A 23068-nucleotide genomic window follows, 5' to 3' on the forward strand; every position below is an offset into this window, starting at 1 on the left:
TCTTATTTTCAGAGGAGGAAAAAAACCCCGAAGTCCTAAAATGTGTATTTGCATTCCACTGCTGTATGACATGGAAGATGCCACTGGTGGAAAGTGTAATGCACACTTTGAAGGTTCAGCCGACTTGCTAGGTTTTTTTGTAGTTGTTCTGCCTACTGTTATAATTGGTAGCCTAAAAGGAAATTTGGTTCCTTTTGTGTTGCCTTGTTGTAGAGTTTGTTATTTGGATGCTTTCACTTGTGTTTTGAAAAGAAAGGCATCAGTTTGGGGAAGTAATAGTTGAAAACGTGAGCCTGGCAACTTTGATAATGCTCCTTTAATTAAATGTAATTTGAGAGTAGGTATTGTTCAGCTAGTAGAAACATTTCTTTGTGTTTTAAGATGAAATGGTTTTGAGTTGTTATAATGCTTTAAAAAAGCTAAAATACTTTTCTTGCCTTGCAAGTAACAGCGATGTGTTGTGTCTGCTTCATGTATGTCACCCCTCTTGATGTCAGTGGGTGTTGCACATGCATATTAGAGGCAGTATAGAAACCAAAATACACTGTTTTGAAGAATAGGGTATAGGCTAGTAGAATACAATATGTCATTGTGTTAGAGATCCCCAAACGATTAGCTGATTTGTAATGGTTGTTATGTGTTCGTATATATAATAGTATCTTATGGGGCCGGCGTGGTTGGGTGGAGTGTTCATTCTATCATTCTTTTCTTAGACAGCTTTTCTTTTTGATGTTCTTTTCAGCTTGAATTTATTTATAAACTTACATCTTTTAAAACAACTTTCCTGTCAAAATATGTTTAATCTATTTGCACTTAATATGTCTACATAGTTTTATACGATACTTCTACTGCTCTTTATTAAATTTCTTAGAGATGCTCAGTGCTTCATTTAGAAAAGGAAACCTTACAATGGGGTTAAAAATCAAATTAAATGGATAAGGCAGGAGCCGATTTATGAACTACAAAACTTGTTACTTTGTCAGTGAGAAATTAACAAGAAGACCTAACTAATGATTTTGAAACACATTCTTGAATAAGTGCTTTTATTCATTTAAATTTGTTTTTCCCCCTGGGCAAAGCTTAATTGCCTTGTGCATATACAGCAATGGAGTGCTATTAATTTTCATATGCATAAATACTGCATATTGGAATAACTAGTAATTATCCTGACCAGTAAATGTTTTAGTTTCAATAGATTTTACAAAGATTGTGATGTGGAATGAAACTTCAGAAATAAGATATTACTTCAGCAGTTTGCTTGAACCAGAAGTGTTTCTTGAATGTGGTTTTATTGGTTAAAAATGTTATAATAGCTATTTTTGGTACCTACAACTTAGTTATACTTGTGCTTTTTTTCTGATCATTGCAACTTTACATTTGGATTCAGTGCTTAGGTGTGTACTGACAGCATTGAGATCACGTAGTATGCTGTGAAGTACAGTATTTGGTGATGCTTTTTTGTACATCTGTTTTGGTTTGAACAGTGAGAATCAAGTAGATTGTTCTGGGGAATTTCTTTAATGGATGGAAATTTCTGATGAGTCAGTTTGGTTTTTGTATGTTTTTGTGTTTGATACACATAGCTTTGAGTACACATTTTCTTTAAATGATCAAAATGGTGGCAAACTATCAGAGGTGTCATGGCTGGAAAACCCATTATTGTCTGTTTTTTGATTCAGTGTAGATGAAAATTTTTGAGTAAGACAATTTTTACTGTAGTCTTGGCCTTTATTTTTAGCTAGTTTACTGTATGCACAGAAAATCCACAACTTAATAAAAATCACCCAAGTGTTCTCTGATGGCTTATTATCCTTTTATATATTTCAGTGCATCTGTTGGAACCTGGTGATCCTCCGTTATTACAGCAGCCTCTGCAAACATCAAAATCTGGTATCCAACAAATCATTGAGTGTTTTCGATCAGGTATGAAACTGTGCCTGGGTCTTAAGAAGTTCATTACCTTGTTTGTAAGAGTTATGTGTATTTAGTATACTTAAGAAAACCAGCACCTGGCTTTCTACATATTTGCAAAATATTTGTACATTTTTAGTATTAGGTGCTTGCTCTTTTAGTAAGAGTCTTCATATAAAATAATGAAGATACAGCTCGTGCTGTAAAATCATATTTCAAAAACATAAAAAATCAGTTTGTTGTTCTGCTTTATGTCATCCTTCCTGCTGTTATTAATGGGTTTATCCTAAAACTCCTGAGATGATGAGAAAACTTAGTGTTTACCTTGCACTTTTTAGAGTTGCTTTATCATGTGACTTTTAAGTTGTTCCTTGGTTGTTTTCTGGAGTTGCAATAAATTGCAGTGAAGCTAAGAATAACAACTGAGCATTTGGGTGAACGTGCAGAGATGACTGAAACCTTTAATGTTTTCTAGCTGTTTTTATGCTTCTGATAGGGCTAACCAAACATTTTATTTTCACAACCCTTGGTGCAAAAACACAGCAGTTATTACAAAAATTAAAGCAATGTCTTTAATGCTACTATCTACATGTTTCTAGATTTTTCCACGTTGAGCTGTTATATATATGAAATGTTTCATGTATGAATCATTGCTGCTATGTAATGGGATGTGTGCCTGGGCTGAGTCTTGTAGAATGGCACAATAGTCGGTTTATGTTCTCCAGTTGCATTTAAACAACTTACTGCAAGAAGAAAAACTGGATGTGAGAGTTGTCATTAGTAAACTTTTTTTTATAAGAAGTGTGTTTGGAGATTGTCTAAGGCCTCAGAAATGCGTGGCAGGCTTCTTTCGCTTGAAGCAGGTTGATGGAAACTCTACTGGAATAGCACGAACTAGTGGCAAGTACTCTGTCTCTGGGCTGCTTCCATATTGTCCTCACTGGCATGCGTTGAGTTGATAGTTTACCTTGCTGTCTTCAGTCGTCTGCACCAGGGAAACTGGACAGAAGGCAAAAGGACTTAGACCAAGATTTTACTGATTAGTTTTGAACAACCAACGCTTCATTATGGGAAGAAACTCTTTTTGATTCTTGTGGTAAAGAAATAGATATTAAACCCAGAGTATTGTCCATAGTTATTCAAGCAGTTTTAGCAGAAGCTCCTGTCATCCAAAGCGTTAAGAATAACAGATGAATTTGAATCTGGATTTTTTTTCTAAAAATGAAATTGCTTGCTAAAGGCATAAACTTTGGTATTTCTGCCAGAGAAATATTTATAATAACCAATGTTCTGTACGGATTTCTTGTGACTCTATTCTGGTTTCAACATTTACAAATGTTAACAGAATTTGTCAAATTATCACCTGCCCTGATTAGATGTAGCTACAAAATAGAGAAGGCTTCAGTAAGCTGGAGGCAGCATATGCTGGCAGAAGACTGACTGCTCGTTGCCACAATCTGCAGTTGATGAAGAATAAGGAGATACTTATTTTTTTCTATGCCTGCTGTGTCCACAAAACCAGTGGATGTTTTATTTGCTGTTTCCAGAAGTCCCTAAAGGTTTACAGTTTAATTCAAAAGGACCAATTATTTGTTCTATTCCCACCAATGAAAAGCTTCATAGTTGCATAAGGAAGGTTTGAAGCCAGAGTGACTAACGTGTCATCTAGTCTGACCTCCAGTATGTCATAAATCCTTAAATCTCACCCAGTAAGTCTTAAGCCCAATAATTTGTATTGGACAGCAACATTTCAGTTCCTGAATGGAAAAAGACTGAACTATCAGTATAACAGGAGAGAGAATGAGGGACTTGTGTGTCCCTTTATTGGGAAATAGTGGAGAATTAGATGATTTTTTTCTGTTTCGGAGAGGGGTTTGTGGCTAGGGCATGCACCAGCAGCATGCCCAAATTTTGGTTTATTGTGTGCTATCACCGAATTGGAGGCCTTTTGTTTGAATTACAGTTTGGTAACTTATTGGAATTTTGTCTACATGGAGCATCTTCAGTTTTGTTCAGCTGGGTTTTTGTTAGTGATTTGCTTTATGTGCAGAAACTCAAATGTTGGTTGGTGAGATCTGAGTAAACAACTTGCTTTTGGGGGAACTTTGTACAATTTTTAAATTTGGAGTTTTCACTAAATCTAAATATTTGTCCAGTAGTCTGTTTGTAAAAATGCAAGTCAGATGAAGGTGAGGTTGGTAACACGTGAGGAAAGAGCAGTGAGAGGAAAAGACAATAGGCTAGGGCTGTGGCTCAGGAAAGGTGTAGAAGGGGACAGAAACTGGACGGTAGCCTCAGATAGTCAAGTCTGAGTCCCAATTTTAAGCAATTGTTGAAGAAGAAGACAACGCGCTTTGCTAAAACTCAGTTGTAAAAAATTTTGTGGTACTACTGTTAGACCAAGAAATAAAAAGTTGTCTTGGTAAGGCCCATTTGTATTGAAGAACTACGAGTTGTTACAAAATTATTAATATTTGAAAGGGTTTTGTTTAGGAAATAATTCTGCAGCATGACTCTGAGTTTGATCTTTAAAAGGAATTCTTAAGAGAAGTGTCTGTGATGACAGGAAACCTTGAACTGATATTTCAGCTTGAAGACTGTCTTGATGCTGTTTCATAGTTGCCTGATATTATTTATTCTTAGTCTAGTTTAATTATATTTTTGCTTGTTGGATTAATTTTGTTTAATTCTGATGTATTCCACTATAAGAAAAAATCAAGATAGAGAAATTAGCTGATTTTGGTTAGCTAGTATTTCTTTCCAGTTTGGAGTGGGTAAGTATTCATCATTTAGTAGTCCGTTGCTAGTTGTAGGCATTACATTCATAGTTTTATTGAGATAAGAAATGGAGTGGGTTTGAAGTGTAACGTAAACTCTGAATCCTTTAGTTGTTTAAGCAAGGCAGGAGCTGGAATACATCAACAATGCTAGATTGAACTGTATCTTTGTGAGGGTTTTTTGAATATACAATTTATAATAGTCTGGAAAACCTGCACATTTTGTCACACTGCCTATGTTTTAATAGAAAAGTTTCTGACTTAAATTATATGTATTTTCCTTTCAGCAGGCTGAAAATATGTCTACAGTTCTACTTTCTTGCCTTATAAGCATCATCATCTTGATCTTGGGTCAGATACACAGATGTAGTAACATTTCTTGACCTGTTCGTTATTCTTTTTGTTTCATTGTATGCTCGGTAGTTTTTTGCCTTGCTGGGTGCTATTTTTACGTGAAATAGCTGTATATGTCTTTCTTATCACTGCTGGATAAGCTTAAAGAACAAATAATGCAGGCTTTTTTAACTGATCTAGGTGCTTCTTTCCTGTTGGACAATTGTATTGCAGCAACCAGGTACTGTAATACGGACTCTTTCCTAATGTGAGCTGTTAGCTCTTTATCGTAAGTCATTGCGTTTCCCTATGAACCGGAATGTGCGTAATCCTTGACTTTTTCTTTTTTTTTTTCAAACTAGGCTTGTTTTCATAGTGGAACTTGGAGTATGTATCATAAACTTACAGTGCAATGAAGTAGCATTGACACAAGATGAAATACTGTTATAATTGTCATGTTTTAAAATGTTTCTACTTTCATGGGATGATGTGAATTAAAAGATGAACAGAAAACCTTCCTTAAGTGTAATGTTTTTTTTTATTACAGGAACTAAACAACTTAAACATATCTTATTAAAAGATGTGGACACCATTTTTGAGTGTAAATTGTGCCGGAGTCTCTTCAGAGGATTACCAAATTTAATTACTCATAAAAAGTTTTATTGTCCTCCAAGTCTCCAGATGGATGATAGTAAGTCTTACTAATTGAAATATTTAATAAAGTTATCTGATGTTGAGAAACTTATCTTTCTGTACCATTTACACAAACACACTGGAAACAAAATGCAAAAAAACAAGTGGAATTAAATTTCAGTAGTAATGTGTGTAGATCACTTTTATGGCAGTAAAGAAGCTACAGCACTGACTTAATATGCATTAACAACTGAGACCCATATCAGTGTCGTAATTTGATAGCCAGTTCATATGTCCAACCTTTTATGAAGAGTGTCACTGGTAACACTTTTTATTCCTTCTTCCCTTTTTCTTCCCTGTCTTTCCCTCATTACTGTGAAAGATACTGAAAAGTGTGCCAAAGGACTGGGAAATGAATCTCATAGAGAAGTGTGGATCTAACAAGGCTTCTCAGTTTTAGATCAGCATAGCTCTGGTGGACTTCAGCTGGATCCTGTAAAGTGACTGCGATCAATATCCATAATTTTCTCCTGTACTTGGGAAGTGCTTAGTGTCATGAACGCAATCCTTCAGTCTTACTTGTTATGAAAGACAGACTAAGTTCACCCTTTGCTTTAAGGACCTGTGCTTCAGTAATACTATCTCTTTCATACCACCTCACCTCACCTTATGCTGCTTTAAGATACTCTATGTGTTCATACCTAGCTCACCACCGTTGCTGTAGAAATTAAACTTTATTATTAAAAGAAAGTAACTTAAATGATGAGGAAAAATAAAGTATATTCTTATGGAAAAATAAATTATTGAAGTCTCATTCCAGTGATAACTTTTGGTTGATCTGTGTAAAGCTGAATAATTTGTAAATGTACCAGCATTCAAAAATGTTTTGTAAAGCTTTCTAATTATCTTGATTTCTTGACTAGATCAACATAGGTGCAATGAGTATTTTTCTTTCCTGATTAATTGCCTTCCTGCCTCAATATTTTAAAAATTAGGAACCAACAGAGATTTACATAGGCGAATCTTTTCCCACATTGTGTCAGCTAGTGTCGTGAAGGAGAAGGTGAAACGACTAGTACTGTCACCTTCCTTAAACGAGTGTGCTTGGCCAGTTGCAGAGTGTCACAGAGCTGCTCTGTGAAAAGAGATGAGTTGTATTTTCAAAACAAGGTTAGAAGTGCGTCTGACTTAGATGCAAAAGTTTCTAAGCAAAGTAAGAATACCGTGAGTAAAGACTTCCCGTCCATCTCCTGACATTCTAGCCTTCATTTCATTGGCTGGTTAGCTTTCATAGTTCACTGTTCACTAGGAGGGGTGCAAATGAAGAGAGTATTACTACATGCTCTGAATAAAACTATATAAATACTTATGTTTTATATAAAATAGAGTATGGCGATTATTGAATAAAGTAGGAGTTTTTCCATAAATAAAATTAAAAGATATTGAACAAGAGGTAGGAATAAAAGTTCAGCATCCCCATGGTGAAAAATTTCAAAGACTATTGGCTGATGACTTTTTTGAGATGTATTTTGTTAGTGTAATCATTAAATGGTCTGAAAAGGTGCTATAAATAGGAAGGACTCTTTACCCTTGATAAAAAATTGTATAGGTAATCCCGTTTGACTGACAAAGGTGTTAAAAATTCAGTGTTAAAAGATGCGTTCTGAGCAATAAAACAGCATATTTCTTGTACTGACATTCTTTTAATGTATTCCTGGAATTGTGGAAGGAACAACCCTGACTACGTGTGGGTTTTTAATTAGCTGTTACCAGGAATCACATCTTCAAATTACTGTGGATAATTTTGAAAAGTGCCTCACCTTTTTGCTGTAGTTTCTTAGTTATGCCAGTGCAGATGCTTAGCATATTGTGCTGGGAACTAGATCACTGAACTAATCCGGCATTTAAAAACAGGATATTACTGAGGCCTGTAAAATCATGAATGACATGAAGGTAAATGGGAGCAATCACAGAATCACAGAATGGTTAGGGTTGGAAAGGACTAACCCTAACCCTGGAGATCATCTAGTCCAACCCCCTGCCAAAGCAGGTTCCCTTAGAGCACATTGCACAGGGACACGTCCAGGTGAGTTTTGAATATCTCCAGAGAAGGAGACTCCACACCCTCCCTGGGAAGCCTGTTCCAAAACAAAACAAACAAACAAACAAACATTCGTTTTTTTTTCATAATATAAAAACTGTGGGGTATCTAGCAAAATTGCCAGACAGAATTATCAGTATTTCTGGTAAAACAAACAAAAAAGCACTGCTTAACATTGTGTTAGCCAAGAATATAAATGCTTCAAAAGCATTTGAATAAACTTTTTGGAAACTAGCTGTGTTAAAACAGTACTTTAAAGGCAAGCTTCAGCTTGAGAAGTTTACTGGCATCAGACAAACAGGGAGAATCCCTGTATCCTTCTTGCTTTTTAAGTCTGCTCCAACTCATCAGGGCAGAACACAGGATGAACCTTTGGTGAACCTCAGTGAAGTTACTCTTTCTTAAAATAACTTCTTTGGGTGAGTTTTTATTGTTTTGAGAAATTAGTAAATTTTTTTTTCCCCCTGAATAATACAGAATTTTTCTGTCCTTTAACATTTACTATCTTACTATATCGCTGAGCCTGTTAACTGCTGTGGTATTACTAAAAGCTTTCCCTGCCCCAGAAGTAAAGTTCTCTCTTATCTGCTTATACCTTCATATAGTGCTCAGGTTACACAGATGTTTCATTCTTTCTGAATGACTGTTAAGAATTCACAGAGAAGAGCTAATTTCCAGAAATAGGTTCCTTTATTGAGAATGCCTGTTTCCAGCAGTAGGAAAATCTGTTTCTAATGATACTTCAGGCTTAGTTGCATACCTGCAGAACAAGCTGAGTCTTACGCCATTATTTTTGCAATTGATACAGATTTTTGAAGAACAGATTAATTCCAGGCAAACTAATTTTTAGTTTAGGTGGCTTTCGCATTAGCATACTAGAATGGTGCACTTCCAATGTTGGCTTTTAATAAAGAAGTCACTTGTACTGATGTGATAAAAATGGTTACTCAAAGCCCCTAAGTATAAATGGTCAGAAAAATAGTACAAATAGAGGATTTGTGCAAATTTGATGACCAAAGTGACACAGTGGTTAAAAGATACTTTGACATTTAAATAGTTTGAAATTACCAGATCATTAAAAAATACCTTTTCCTCTTTTCACAGACCTCCCAGATATAAATGATAAACAGAGTCAAGCCATAAATGACCTCCTGGAAGCAATCTATCCAAGGGTAGATAAGCAAGAATATGTAATTAAATTGGAACCTATAGAAACTAATCAGAATGCTGTATTTCAATATGTATCAAGGACTGATAGCCCAGATGAGAACACAGAAAGTAGTAATACCCCTGATCAAACTCCAGTACAGATACAGGAACCCAGCACTGAGCAACCTAAGACTGTTTCAGTTTCAGCTCCAGCCCCAGCCCCAGCTGGGGAGACTGTAGAATTACCTCCTGCTGATCCTGTTACAAACAAGGTGATACCTACTCCTGAAGAACAGCCTCCAGCAGTAAATTCAGAGTTGGACTCTCAGGATAATTCTGATTTTGGCCACCAGTTGATATGTTGCCTTTGTAGGAAAGAATTTCATTCCAGACGCAGTGTACGCCGGCACATTCGAAAAGTGCACAAAAAGAAGATGGAAGAGCTAAAGAAGTACATAGAAACAAAGAAGAAACCACATCAGTGCTCCATGAAAGGACGAAATAAGAATGTTCTTGTAACATTAGGTAGAAGTTGTCCTGTATGTTATAAATCATTTGCTACAAAAGCCAACGTAAGGAGGCATTTTGATGAAGTTCATAGAGGATTAAGAAGGGATTCCATTACTCCTGATATAGCTACAAAGCCTGGGCAACCTTTGTTCTTGGATACAGTTTCTGCTAAAAAATCTTTTAAGACCCGAAAACAAAAGTCGTCTTCAAAGGCTGAATACAATTTAACTGCATGCAAATGCCTTCTGTGCAAGAGAAAATATAGTTCACAAATAATGCTGAAAAGACACATGCAAATTGTTCACAAGATAACTCTTTCTGGAAAGAACTCTAAAAGAGAGAAAGGACCCAACAATACAGCCAATGGCACAGAAATAAAAGTAAAAGTTGAACCAGCAGATTCTGTAGAACCTTCACCCCCTTCCATTGCCCTTTCTCCACAGAATGAATTAAAGGGAACAAATCATTCAAATGAGAAAAAGAGCACACCATCAGCACAGAAAAATAAAGTTAAACAGGACCCTGAAAACCCTAAATCAACCTCTAAATCAACCACTAAATCAACATCTAAATCAACCAATGCATCTGCTGCAGGTGGCCAGCAAAAAATCAGGAAGCCAAAACTTTCAGCTGGCTTTGACTTCAAGCAGCTTTACTGTAAACTCTGTAAACGCCAATTTACTTCTAAACAGAACTTGACAAAACACATTGAATTACACACAGATGGAAATAACATTTATGTTAAATACTACAGGTGTCCACTCTGCTCTTACGAAACACGTCGCAAGCGTGATGTGATAAGGCATATAACTGTAGTTCATAAAAAGTCACCACGCTACCTTGGGAAAATAACTGCAAGTTTAGAAATTAGAGCAATAAAAAAGCCAATTGATCTTGTTCTAAATAAGGTGACAAAAAGAGGCCCTCAGAGGGATGAAACAAAACAGATTGGTTCAAAACAGGATGTCACCTCTAATTCTCCCAGTAAAAAGTATGAAGGAGCTGATGTTGGCATTGAAGTAAAAGTAACAAAAAACTTTTCTCTGCACCGATGCAATAAATGTGGAAAAGCGTTTGCCAGAAAAGCTTTTCTAGAACATCATAAGAAAACCCACAAAGCAAATGTATCTCATTCACCTGAAGAAAATAAAACCAAAGGCAGAAGTACAAGATCTAAAGCTGTTGTCTGGTGAGAAAAAAAAAAAGTATTTTGTCTTTTTTTTTTTTTTTTAAGCAACAAAAAAACCCCACTGCCTTTCATTTGCTGTTGTTGATTTATCGCCGAAAACGTGTTTTTCCATTGATTTTATGGTTTAGTGGCTTAAATACTAAGGTAGATGTCAAATTTGTTTATTAAGTTTTGTTTTTAGTGTTTTGGAAAAGAGTTAATTTCTAAATTTGTCATTGTAGGAAGTTGGAATAGAAGATAGATTGTACTAAGTCAACGCTTTAAATTGTCTTAAGGCATCTATTGTAATCAATTAATATAAGAACATTTCTAAAATAGTAAGTTTTAAAAATTAGCAATGCTTTTGTTTGGTTTGAATAATTTAACCTGTTAATTAACCTCTCTGTGACCCAGTTGAAGAAGTACTGAAGGTACTACAGTAAAAGCTGTTGACAGCAAAAATCTCTATGAAATTACTGGAATTATCATGGGTGCTTTTTTTTTTTTTTTTTAATTTTAGTGTGTTGCCTATGCCCTGTCAACAAAAGGACATAGAACAGTTTTTTGGAATGTAATTTGGATGCTTAATTGCTTTGATTTAAAATCAGTGTGAGTTAGGTGCCTACAAAGACCTTTAAAATCATCAGATTTAGGTTTTGATTCTTTTAATGCTTATTTATGTAAGCATGGGTTTGGAGATTTCTCGTCATTTTTTTTTTTTAAGCTGTTCGAGTCTCTTCAAGATTTTTTGTTTTCAGCCTAAATATGTGTAGAAGTCTGGCTAAGAATTTTCTAAAATTCTGCTTATATGGTACTCTGGGAATTTTTTTACACTTGGAGGGGTTGTATTTGTAGTTTCTCAGTTTTCCATAGCCTTCATGTTAAAGATGGCGGTTTTTAAAAGCACCTTTTAAAAAATGAAATAATGTATGTATGCGGTCAGTTTGTATTTCAGAATTACTGACTGATGCCTGAAGGTTGGGGGATTGTACAAAAAATTATAATGAAGAGAGACGGTAGTGATACCTCTAAGAGTTTTTAACATCCTTGTTCAGAATTACCTTTTTAGCGTATTTGGTGAAAAGAAAACCAAGTATATGTGCCTTGTTCTGTATTTCAACTCTGAAATGCTGTTTCCCAGGAAGTAATTTGATTTGAGTTCAGCTTTCTTAGTGAATTGTCACCCAGCTATGTTAAATTGTAATCTGATGCTTTTGTGACTTTGTAACAAATCCTGGCTAAGTGGGATGGAACTTCAAAAATTAACTGAACTGGACCCTGAATTGTGCTGAATTTAAGAGGAGGAGAGACTTCTACGTTTTGATCAAGAATTAAAAATTTAGACTTATAAATTATTTATGTTGTGCAATTTAAAACAGAATTATATGGGTAAACTCAAAGTATTAATTTATTCCCGTTTCTCCTCAGATAGGTTCAAGTGATGTTCGGAAAGTTTGGAGTTCATTTGAATGAAAAAGACTTTAGTTTGTTGTTGGAACTGATAATACCTTGATAATGGTACTATAAGGAGGAAATCTTTTCAATCTTTTCATAAGCTGTTGTTTTCTTACTAAATTAATAACCATTCTGACTGCTTGTAGGACAGTGCCTCCTCCCAAAACACTGAAGTAGTTGAAATGCACGTACTTCTAAATTAGCAGTTATCTCTATGCAGTTGAGGTTTGACACAGTATAGGATGAACTTTCTGAAATTAAAAAAAGTGCAGAGGCAAGTTAATGAACAGCAGCTTTGGAAGAAGATTTTTGTTCCTCATTTAGGAAATCATCTTCAGAGAGCTCATTGTGCATACTGGTCTTCCCTGGTAGTGCTAGTTGCTGAACAGCTCTAACTTTTTTGTGATATCCTACTTCGGCAAATGTGTTGTATACTGTTTTAAATTTATTATGAATGAATGTATAAGAGCAAACAATGTAGTGTATATTGGCTGAATTGTACTAATTTTTAGTATTTGCCATAACATCAGTTTGTTCATATTGACTAATTTCCCAGTTCTGGGACATTGTGAATTTCACTGTACTGAAGTTGCTTCAAAGATCTCCATTTTGTTTCCATATGTCGTTCATAGGAAAACTTTGTAAACATCTAGGAAGTTTACAAGAATATCCACATTCCTCTATTCTTTATTTTTTTTTAAAAAATTATACACAAGCACTTTAATGATAGTTGCAGTTTATTTTTTCAGTTTATTTTTTGAAAGATCAACACACTAATGTTAATAAGAAGGTAGTGAATATTTGCTGATGTATTATAGACAGACAATCTGTGCACAACCACTTATAATTTTAGCTTATGTCATTAAATATTAATAAAAAGGGAGGATAGTGTGGGAGAAGCTCAGAATATTTTTCTCTCAAGATAATGAATGACCACTATAGGTAGCACTTGACTTTGTATAATTTGGAAAATGTTTTAGATACCTTTTTTTAACCTTTTAATCAAGATTGTAGTAAAACAGTCTCATGCCTACCATTATGAAATTCTTGGCAGGTTTCGTGTGTCAGTGGTTTGGGATTTTTTTGTTTTGTTTTGTGTTTTTTTTTTTTTTACTTTTTAGAAAATACTTTGTTTAGTGATTTGTGTCAAATTGCTACAATTTGAAAGGTATAGTACATCAGAAGAAATACCATGTTTTTTATACAGGTTCACTCCCTTACTTAGGGAGGTGCCTCATGTTCATATATACTTTTTGTATAAAATATATCTAAAAATGTTGATCAGAAGATCAGGAGTAAAAATACTTTTATGGATAGAGAAATATTTGGCCCTGTTAGTGCATTGCACTAAAAATACTGTGAATGGGAACTGGACTGTAGCTGTTGCTCAAAATGTTCTATATTGAATGTACATGCTTTTGTTTGGATAAATGTACTGTATTTGATGGAAAATAAAGCAGACTGGAAATCACTTTTAAGTGTGCATAAACAAAAAGATGTCATGTTTATAGACCTGGAATATCTATTCCTCCACAATCAGAAACTACAGTGTTTGCATTTTTGTGAAGTTTTACTCTTTGATCACTGAGGCTAGTTGCTGGTAATATTCTGTTATAATAAATGGGGTTTTTTGTTATTAAAAGTTTGTCACTTGTGGAGTGAACACTTCTCCACACTGATGGTTGACACTTGCTGTATTTTTAGAAAACACTGTTGATACTGGCTTTTTGTTCCTTGTAAAGATATCTCTTCCTTAACTGAGGAAAGCTTGTTTTTATTATCCTTTTAAAATGGAAGTGCATGTTAATATTGAAGGAGATAGGCTATGCTTGTTTTTGTAAAGAGAAAATAGAGTTACCTAGTTTTGCATTGCAAATAATGTTGTTGGCCATCTAATGTTACTTCTTTTTATGGCTGGAATAGAAGAAAAGAACTGCCATAATAATTGTTTATTCTTTTGTAAAGGAAGACATCAAGCTATTTGCGTAAATTCATTTTAACTAGTGTTCCTGAATGCCTGTGGATTAAGATTAGGAAATTAAAATGCAGGCGTAGTGGTAGAATAACTGTTCATTTTTCAGATAATCCTTGTGGTTTCTGCTGTCTGTTCTGGGTAAGTGTGCAGTCTGCATCTTGAAATATGTGAAGTTACTCCTATTTTAAAGGTAAGCACACAGCATGGGGAATAAGCAGGAGGAGTTAGAAATCCGTGTTCGGTCGGGGGGCTATGATCTAGTGGCAATTACAGAGACTTGGTGGGATGCCTCGCATGACTGGAATGTGGTAATGGATGGCTATGTCCTGTTCAGGAAAGACAGGCCACTAAGGAGAGGTGGTGGAGTTGCTCTTTATGTGAGTGAGCAGCTAGAATGTATTCAGTTCTGTCCAGAGGCGGATCAGGAGCGAGTTGAGAGTTTGTGGGTGCGAATTAAGGGGCAGGCTGGCCGGGGTGATACTGTTGTGGGTGTCTATTACAGGCCACTGGATCAGGATGAGGAGGGTGATGAGGCCTTCTACAGGCAGCTGAGAGCAGTCTCGCAATTACAGGGTCTGGTTGTTGTGGGGGATTTCAACTACCCTGATATTTGCTGGGAGGCCTGCTCAGCCAGCCATCCCCAGTCCAGGAGGTTCCTCCAGTGCATTGATGATAACTTTCTGATGCAAATGGTGGATGAGCCAACTAGGAGAGGAGCGCTGCTGGATCTTATCCTCACTAACAAGGAGGGTCTGGTTGAAGAGGTGAAGGTTGAGGGCAGCCTTGGTTGTAGTGACCATGAGATGGTAGAGTTCAGGATCTCATGTGGCAGGAACAGAATAGCTAGCAGAATCACAACCCTGAACTTCAGTAGGGCCAACTTTGGCCTTTTCAAGCAATTGCTAGGGGAAATCCCATGGGACAGGGTACTAGAAGGTAAGGGGGCCCAAGATAGTTGGTTAGCATTCAAGGACTGCTTCTTCCGAGCTCAAGATCAGAGCATCCCAACAGGTAGGAAGTCAAGGAAGGGTACCAGGAGACCTGCATGGTTAAACAGGGAAATGCTGGGCAAACTCAAGTGGAAGAAGAGGGTGTACAGATCGTGGAAGGAGGGGCTGGCCACTTGGGAGGAATATAAGTCTGTTGTCAGAGGATGTAGGGAGGCAACTAGGAAAGCTAAGGCCTCCTTGGAATTAAACCTTGCAAGAGAGGTCAAGGACAACAGAAAGGGCTTCTTCAAATACATTGCAGGTAAAGCCAACACTAGAGGCAATGTAGGCCCACTGATGAATGAGGTGGGGGTCCTGGAGACAGAGGATAAAAAGAAGGCGGAGTGACTGAATGACGCCTTTGCCTCTGTCTATACTGTTGGAGGCTGTCCTGAGGAGCCCCGGACCCCTGAGGCCTCAGAAGAAGTCAGGATAGAGGAGGAATCTGTCTTGGTTGATGAGGGCTGGGTCAGGGACCAATTAAGCAACCTGGACGTCCATAAATCCATGGGCCCTGATGGGATGCACCCGCGGGTGCTGAGGGAGCTGGCGGAAGTCATTGCTAGGCCACTCTCCATCATCTTTGCTAAGTCGTGGGCAACGGGAGAGGTGCCTGAGGACTGGAGGAAAGCGAATGTCACTCCAGTCTTCAAAAAGGGCAAGAAGGAGGACCCGGGTAACTATAGACCGGTCAGCCTCACCTCCATCCCCGGAAAGGTGATGGAGCAACTTGTTCTTGGTGCTGTCTCTAGGCACATCAAGGACAGGGGGATCATTAGGGGCACTCAGCATGGCTTCACCAAGGGGAAGTCATGCTCAACCAACTTGATAGCCTTTTATGAGGATGTTACCCGGTGGATAGATGATGGTAAAGCTGTGGATGTGGTCTATCTCGATTTCAGTAAAGCATTTGACACGGTCTCCCACAGCATCCTCGCAGCTAAACTGAGGAAGTGTGGTCTGGATGATCGGGTAGTGAGGTGGATTGTGAACTGGCTGAAGGAAAGAAGCCAGAGAGTGGTGGTCAATGGGACTGAGTCCAGTTGGAGGCCTGTGTCTAGCGGAGTCCCTCAAGGATCGGTTCTGGGACCAGTTCTATTCAATATATTCATTAATGACTTGGATGAGGGATTAGAGTGCGCTGTCAGCAAGTTCGCTGATGACACAAAACAGGGAGGAGTGGCTGACACACCAGAAGGCTGCGCAGCCATTCAGAGAGACTTGGACAGGCTGGAGAGTTGGGCGGGGAGAAATTTAATGAAATATAACAAGGGCAAGTGTAGAGTCCTGCATCTGGGCAAGAACAACCCCATGTACCAGTACAAGTTGGGGACAGAGCTGTTGGAGAGCAGCGTAGGGGAAAGGGACCTGGGGGTCCTAGTGGACAGCAGGATGACCATGAGCCAGCAGTGTGCCCTTGTGGCCAAGAAGGCCAATGGCATCCTGGGGTGTATTAGAAGGGGTGTGGTCAGCAGGTCAAGAGAGGTTCTCCTCCCCCTCTACTCTGCCCTGCTGAGGCCGCATCTGGAGTATTGTGTCCAGTTCTGGGCCCCTCAGTTCAAGAAGGACAGGGAACTGCTAGAGAGAGTCCAGCGCAGAGCCACGAAGATGATTAAGGGAGTGGAACATCTCCCTTATGAGGAGAGGCTGAGGGAGCTGGGTCTCTTTAGCTTAGAGAAGAGGAGACTGAGGGGTGACCTCATTAATGTTTATAAATATGTAAAGGGCAAGTGTCATGAGGATGGAGCCAGGCTCTTCTCAGTGACACCCCTTGACAGGACAAGGGGCAATGGGTGCAAGCTGGAACACAGGTTCCACATAAATATGAGGAAAAACTTCTTTACGGTGAGGGTGACCGAACACTGGAACAGGCTGCCCAGAGAGGTTGTGGAGTCTCCTTGTCTGGAGACATTCAAAACCCGCCTGGATGCGTTCCTGTGTGATATGGTCTAGGCAATCCTGCCCCGGCAGGGGGATTGGACTAGATGATCTTTCGAGGTCCCTTCCAACCCCTAACATTCTGTGATTCTGTGATTCTGACTTGTGGAATAGCTTTGTTTTCTCTAATTCCAATAATGAAAATAAATGATTTTATTATGATGTCCTTGTTCAATTTAGTAATTTTTTTTTAAAATCTTTCAATGCAACCATCTGGAATGGGAGGAAATGAAAATTTGAAGGGAGAAGTGTTTCTAATTATTGCTTTTAATTCACACAATATGTATTTTTCGACAAATCCTGAGGTGTAATAAAGCTTTGAATATAGTCAAGATCCATGTGGGCACTTATCTGCGGGGTTCCGCATGAACGTGTCTGGGTATAAGTTTTTAATTAAGATGCAGTCTTGCCTAATTGATAAGGTATGTTGGTTTGGCTCGTTTTGCTTGGACTAGCCGAAGACAAATAGAAATTCTTTAGTGGGCCTTCAGAATTAAGGTTGAGTCTCATTAAAGAGATTTTGTTCAGAATGAATGTGAGATACCTTATAGAAAACTTTGAGAATGATGTAAGCGTTCTGTATGGAAGCCTGTCCGGTTTTTCTTTAAAGTGATACATATCTTCTAATGCTAAGGCTTTGAGGGGCTAGCTTTAATTGATGTGAGATCTTGCATAAACAAGTGAAACTCACTGATAACTGGAGGCATCAGACTTGCTGAAGACTAATGAAGTGCTGGCTTCTGCCTCAAAACCACCTTTTCTTTAATCATCTCTCAGCTGAGGGTGTCTGGTCTTCTTGGTTTTATTTTTTGTGTTTAATTTTGGAGTGTTCTCTATTTTCATGTTTTACTTGTCTTTTCTGTCTGGAATGTTAGATTCCAGGGCTTAAAGTCCTTGTAGTGTTTGGTCTCAATTTTATAGGAGAATTAAAGAAAACTGTAGCTTAGATAGTTGATGGTCATTATCACCATTTGTTGTTTGATTGGCTTCTGCTGGGACAAACTTGAAGCTACTGTGTGAAGGATTTGTGTGACTGGTCAAGTGCTTGAAGTACTTTGAAAATGAGATCAGTTTTGACTGATAGCTGAAAGAACTGTGGGTAGATACTTCACAGGCCTTAAAGATCATCTAGTTCCAACCCCCTTGCCATGGGCAGGGACACCTTTACACTAGACCAGGTTGCTCAAAGCCCCATCTAGCCTGTCCTTGAACACTGCTAGGGAGGGGACAGCCACAACTTCCTCTGGGCAACCTGTTCCAGTGTCTCACTACCCTCACAGTAAAGAATTTCTTCCTAATATCTAATCTAAATCTACCCTTTTTCAGTTTAAAACCGTTACTCCTCGTCCTATCACTATGTGCCCTTGTAAAAAGTCCCTCTCCAGCTTTCCTGTAGGCCCCCTTCAGGTACTGGAAGGCTGCTATAAGGTCTCCCCGGAGCCTTCTCTTCTCCAGGCTGAAGGGCCCCAACTCTCTCAGCCTATCTTCCTAGGAGAGGTGCTCCAGCCCTGTGATCATCTTCGTGGCCCTCCTCTGGACTCGCTCCAACAATCCATGTCTTTCTTATGTTGGGGACCCAAGAGCTGGATGCAGTACTTCTGGTGGGGTCTCACGAGAGCGGAGTAGAGGGAGAGACCATTATGAAAATGTTTTTCCACACTTGAGAGATTGAAGGGACTGTTTTCTTAAATATCAATAATGTCAGGAAGCTCAGGCTGGGATCAGTTCCATTTGTGCAAGCCGTAGTTTTTGCAGTGTAACAGCATGCAAACGTCTCATAAATTGTACTTCATCTGGCTGTTGCTATTCTGAGTTACAGTTTAATTATTTCATGATTCTAACTTTTGGATTTGCTTTTCTGCTATTCGAGGTGATACTGGAGATATTCCACTTTGAAGAGCTGTTTTCAAATTTTTGTTTTCAGTAAGCTGTCTTTTAGTTTACAGTCATCTATCAGGATGCGATGATAGGATGTTTGTTTTCCTTGTCTTATCTTTCTGTAAATGTTAAGGCAACTAACTGATTGCACCAATGCAGAGTCAGGTATTCAGTTATGTTTTGAGTGAGATTTCCTTTCAAAAAGAAATTTCATCTTGGAAAAACATGTACTGAGAAGCATGGAGGATACCTATGAAACTCCTTGTGAATACATGCGCAGCCATGGGCTGACCCATGGTGGTAGGAAATGGTGAGCAAAGTATTAGCATTCTTGGTTTCAAAACCAGACTAACAGACTAAGATACTTCTGCATCTTGAAATACAGAACATTATATTTTTTTATCTTGGAGCTAATTTTCTCATCTCAGTAGACTGGTTTCTAATTCTTAACAACAGTTGTGTCCATTTAGCCTGCATCCGAGGCTAAACAATAACCATCTGTTCTATCACCCAGTGTCCCCTCCCCAGACGAGAAAGGGAATTGGGAAAAGGAAGGGGACTTGTGGATTGAAATGCAAACAGATTTAATAAAATAATAAAACCAATATCAATACTAATGCTAATACAAAATAACACAGAGTTATACTCAGCCCATACAGTGGTTGCGATGGGGCGATGGGGCTGTGGTTATTATTAAGTTGTGTCTATCCACTGCCATACTGTCACGTCCTCTTCTCTGGACCAGGGGGACATCAGAAGAGGAGTGGGAAGACCCTGAGCCAGGAAGGAATCTGGCTTTTGGAGCGGTGGCTGCAAACAGAGCAGCAGAAAGTCTTGGTGTGAGAGGTGGGCATGAAGAAAACCGTGCAGAGCAGCTCAGAGACGGTGAGGAATAAGGCTTTTCAGGTCTGCAGTGGCTTTTGCAGAGGGAGCCTGAATGTGGGTGGGGAGCTGGTGCAGAGGAATCCCAATGATGCCTGGAGCCCACCTGCGCCTCGGTCCTTTTCTAGGATGGAAAGGGCAAGGTGGGCAGTCAGAACGCGTCGTCTGAGCTGCTGCTGGCCTGACTTTCAGAGGAGCAAATGAAAATCAGTTATTTCAGTTTGCATCATAAATTTTCAAAAAAGGCATTTCTAATGGTTTCTTTCACTGCAACCTGTCACAGAAGGGACTTGGTGCTGCAGGGCTAAGTGGCAGAAACGATCTGCCGGGATGAGACTTGCAGAACTAGCCGCGAGATGGCAGCAGGCAGTTCTGTCGTGAGAGAATGCTCGGCAGGGAGTTTGAAGATGGCAAATCCACAAGTATTTTTAGTACAGACGGTTTCTGTAAGCACACCCTTGGAAAAAGAGGTGGGTATTCTAAAAGTGAAGCCAAATATGGCTCTGGAAAGGTCAGCCTTGGTCAAGTCTGTGACATAGGAATGAGTCATTGATGTGATTTCCGTAAGCAGTTCCTAGGTTGTGGCATTTAAAATTCAGGAATGATGTTTGTAAGGACGAAGACTTTGAGTTTGCTTGATTGCATTCATGTTTGTCCCCAGGGCTGTGGGATAGCTGGGGACAATGCATTGTAACAGTGTTAGGTGACATCTGCTCAAACGCTCTCTCAAAATTAGGGCATCAAGAACCCGTGCAGCTGAATAGCATTTAAGCTTGGTGCTGTCATTTAATCCCTTACCGAATACCAACAGAGGAACTGTACTTTATTGATGTCTGTTACCTCCTCCAAGCTTCATTTAACTTCTATATTTGAAAAGCAAAATACTGTCAGCAAAATTGCCTCCACCTTCTAAAATGCAGAAGCTTTATCTTGCGGATGGCGGAAGAGATATCGTAAATAGAAATTTCTGCATTGTTAAGCTATTTAGCATCTGTAAACATGTTGTTTTCAGACCTTGAATCCTATTATATTCCCAGACTTATCATTTGGAAAGGAGAAACGGGTGATGTCTACAGATAGATACCATCTCCTTTATGCTTTTGGTAAAGACGACTACCTAACTTCAAGTTAGCAAAGCTTGTGCCAAAAGAAAAAAAATAATAAAACAATTAATGTATTTTCCAAACAAGTAGGTTTACTTTTTTCTTTTTTTTTTTTTCTTTTTCAAAAGGTAAAATGTCTCAGTATCTCTCATATTCTAAGCAGTAACTGCAGGGAATAGAGTACTATGTTGGTAGCTATAATGAGGCATATACAGGTCAGTGTACAGTACAGTGACTGTTCTGTGTCTTGGTTGACAGCTAAAACCAGTAGTGTCACATCAGAGCCCCTCATTTTCACAGCTTATAATTCTGCCTGGGAAGAAATGTTTATGTATACTGTTTAAAACATATGCAGTGAGCTCAGTTATTCTGTTTGTACACAGTCAAATCAGACCTCTTCAGGACATGTGGGATTTAATGCATGGATGCTGATCAGTTGTCTGCGGGCCCATTTGCACGTGCGAGCGCTCTGTAGCACTTTGTGTCAGGTTTATTGGATCCACACAGTGCACAGCTTAAATTTAATACTTATGTGAAATGATGGGTTTGCTGCAAATGAGTGCTCTGCAGCGGTTATATCTGCAATTCTGAACATCCAGAAATCTTGAATCAAGGTACTAAATGCTTAAATTGCACACCAAAACTTAGTGCTGTATGGGTACTGTGGGAGTGCATTGAGTCAGTGAGGAGCCTGCCCATCTCACCGGTATCATGATCACCCCAGCTCCCAGCTCATCCTGCCCTGCAGAGCTGCCCCATGCGTGCTGCTCCCTGGGGTCTTCCTGCTGTACCTCAGCCCTTCACTGTGCACAGCACCTACGACTAATGCAATACCTCTGCCAGCTTCCTTGACACCACGGCCCTTTATGAGAATGAGGGAAGATATGTCATTTGTGATTCCCAAGAGTGCTGTTCCTCTTTTGGTCTTCTGCTTCTCTGTGCTTGCAGCCATCCCTTTAAACCAGCTCAGATCTCTTGCTCGTCCGAAGCTTGGAGATATGCAGGTAGCTCAAGCTTCAGCTCTGTACAGTGAAGGGTATGCTCCAGGCTCTGAAGAGCTTCAGCTGGAGGATCATTCCATGCTCATATCCATCCCACTGTTGTCCATATATGGCTGTTGCAGTTACAGCATATACCTCACAACCAGATTACTTTAACAGACATCTGACAGCATAGGAAGATGTTTATGAGTTGCATCAATGTTAGAATAGATGGTTATTTTCCTACTACAGTCTATGTGTTGCTTTAAGGTGAGTGAAACGCTACCAGTGCCAGCATGAACTTTCAGTTCTTGCTGTTCACTTTGGATTTGCATATCTTTCTGTTCTAGCTGAAAACAGCAGTTCCGTAGTTTCTTATAGATAAATGGTGCCCTGCAATTTTTAGCTAACAAGATGCTCTATTCCATTAAATTCTTTAGTTTTGTCTCAAGAGAAAAGAGAATTGATATCTTCAAAGGAATAAGCTCTTCTTTTAGGGCTATCGTTGTGTTTCTGATCATATCAGTGATGACCAGTTACAGTCATTAGGGAGAAGCTGTTCATCCAACATGCAGGCTATTTTTATCTGCAGGGGAAATGAATTAACAGGATGCTCCACCTGCCAGATTCACTGTCACGGTTTCATTGCCAGCTGACCCACCAGGCTAGTCACTATCCTTAAGGAACGCTCAGCTTTCGATGAGCCCTGGGAGGCCCCGTGGTGCCAGCTTTCCCCCCACTCACTGACAGTGTGTGAGCCACGGTGTGGTGCGTGGCAGTGCTGTTTTTGGGAGGGGTCTTCTGTGGACCTCCAGGCAGCCACATCTGTCCATGATGTTTCAGGAGCCATTTGACATGCTCATTGATGTGGTTTGCACTTGCATCTTTCCATCAAAATGGACTTTTAAGTAGATCTAATCTCTACTATAAGGTGAGTGCTCATGACAGGACCTCTGACTGTTGTGCACTCTAGCAGTATGTGTCAAAGGACCTTGGGACCCCCTGTGACTTACTGACTTTCTTAATGAGATCCTACCTCCCTTTTTTCCTCTTCCCAAGACTGTAGTATCCACTGCAAGGGGATACTTGAGACATATGCCAACTTTTATGTGGACAGAAGTAAGCCAGTTAATATGTACTGCAATTTGTCATAGGGCAAAAGGCCAGGTTGTATTAGTACAGACACCTTCTACATAGGGACTTCCACCTCCATCGAGTTGTGCTGGAAAATAGCTACATTAGATCCACTCAGACAGGATTGTGCAGCTTTTATGGCTTTTAAATAA

The 23068-nt window shown here is 38.9% G+C and overlaps 1 protein-coding gene across 4 annotated transcripts in view; it reads left to right on the forward strand.

Moving 5' to 3' along the window:
• Positions 1–23068, forward strand: part of ZNF800 (zinc finger protein 800) — a 55907-nt gene that overhangs the window by 1293 nt on the left and 31546 nt on the right. For 2 of the 4 annotated variants that reach the window (XM_068400374.1, XM_068400375.1), the window contains exons 3-5: positions 1828–1923; positions 5569–5712; positions 8860–10673. In XM_068400374.1, coding sequence (XP_068256475.1) covers positions 1828–1923; positions 5569–5712; positions 8860–10607 — 1988 coding nt within the window. In that variant the 3' untranslated portion in view covers positions 10608–10673. Of the gene's footprint in view, positions 1–1827; positions 1924–5568; positions 5713–8859; positions 10674–14118; positions 14171–23068 lie in introns of those variants that run through there. The other 2 variants (XM_068400377.1, XM_068400376.1) reach the window with 2 other exon arrangements.

This window comes from Nyctibius grandis, chromosome 5 (genome assembly GCF_013368605.1).
Source record: "Nyctibius grandis isolate bNycGra1 chromosome 5, bNycGra1.pri, whole genome shotgun sequence".
In the NCBI taxonomy this organism is placed as follows: domain Eukaryota; kingdom Metazoa; phylum Chordata; class Aves; order Nyctibiiformes; family Nyctibiidae; genus Nyctibius; species Nyctibius grandis.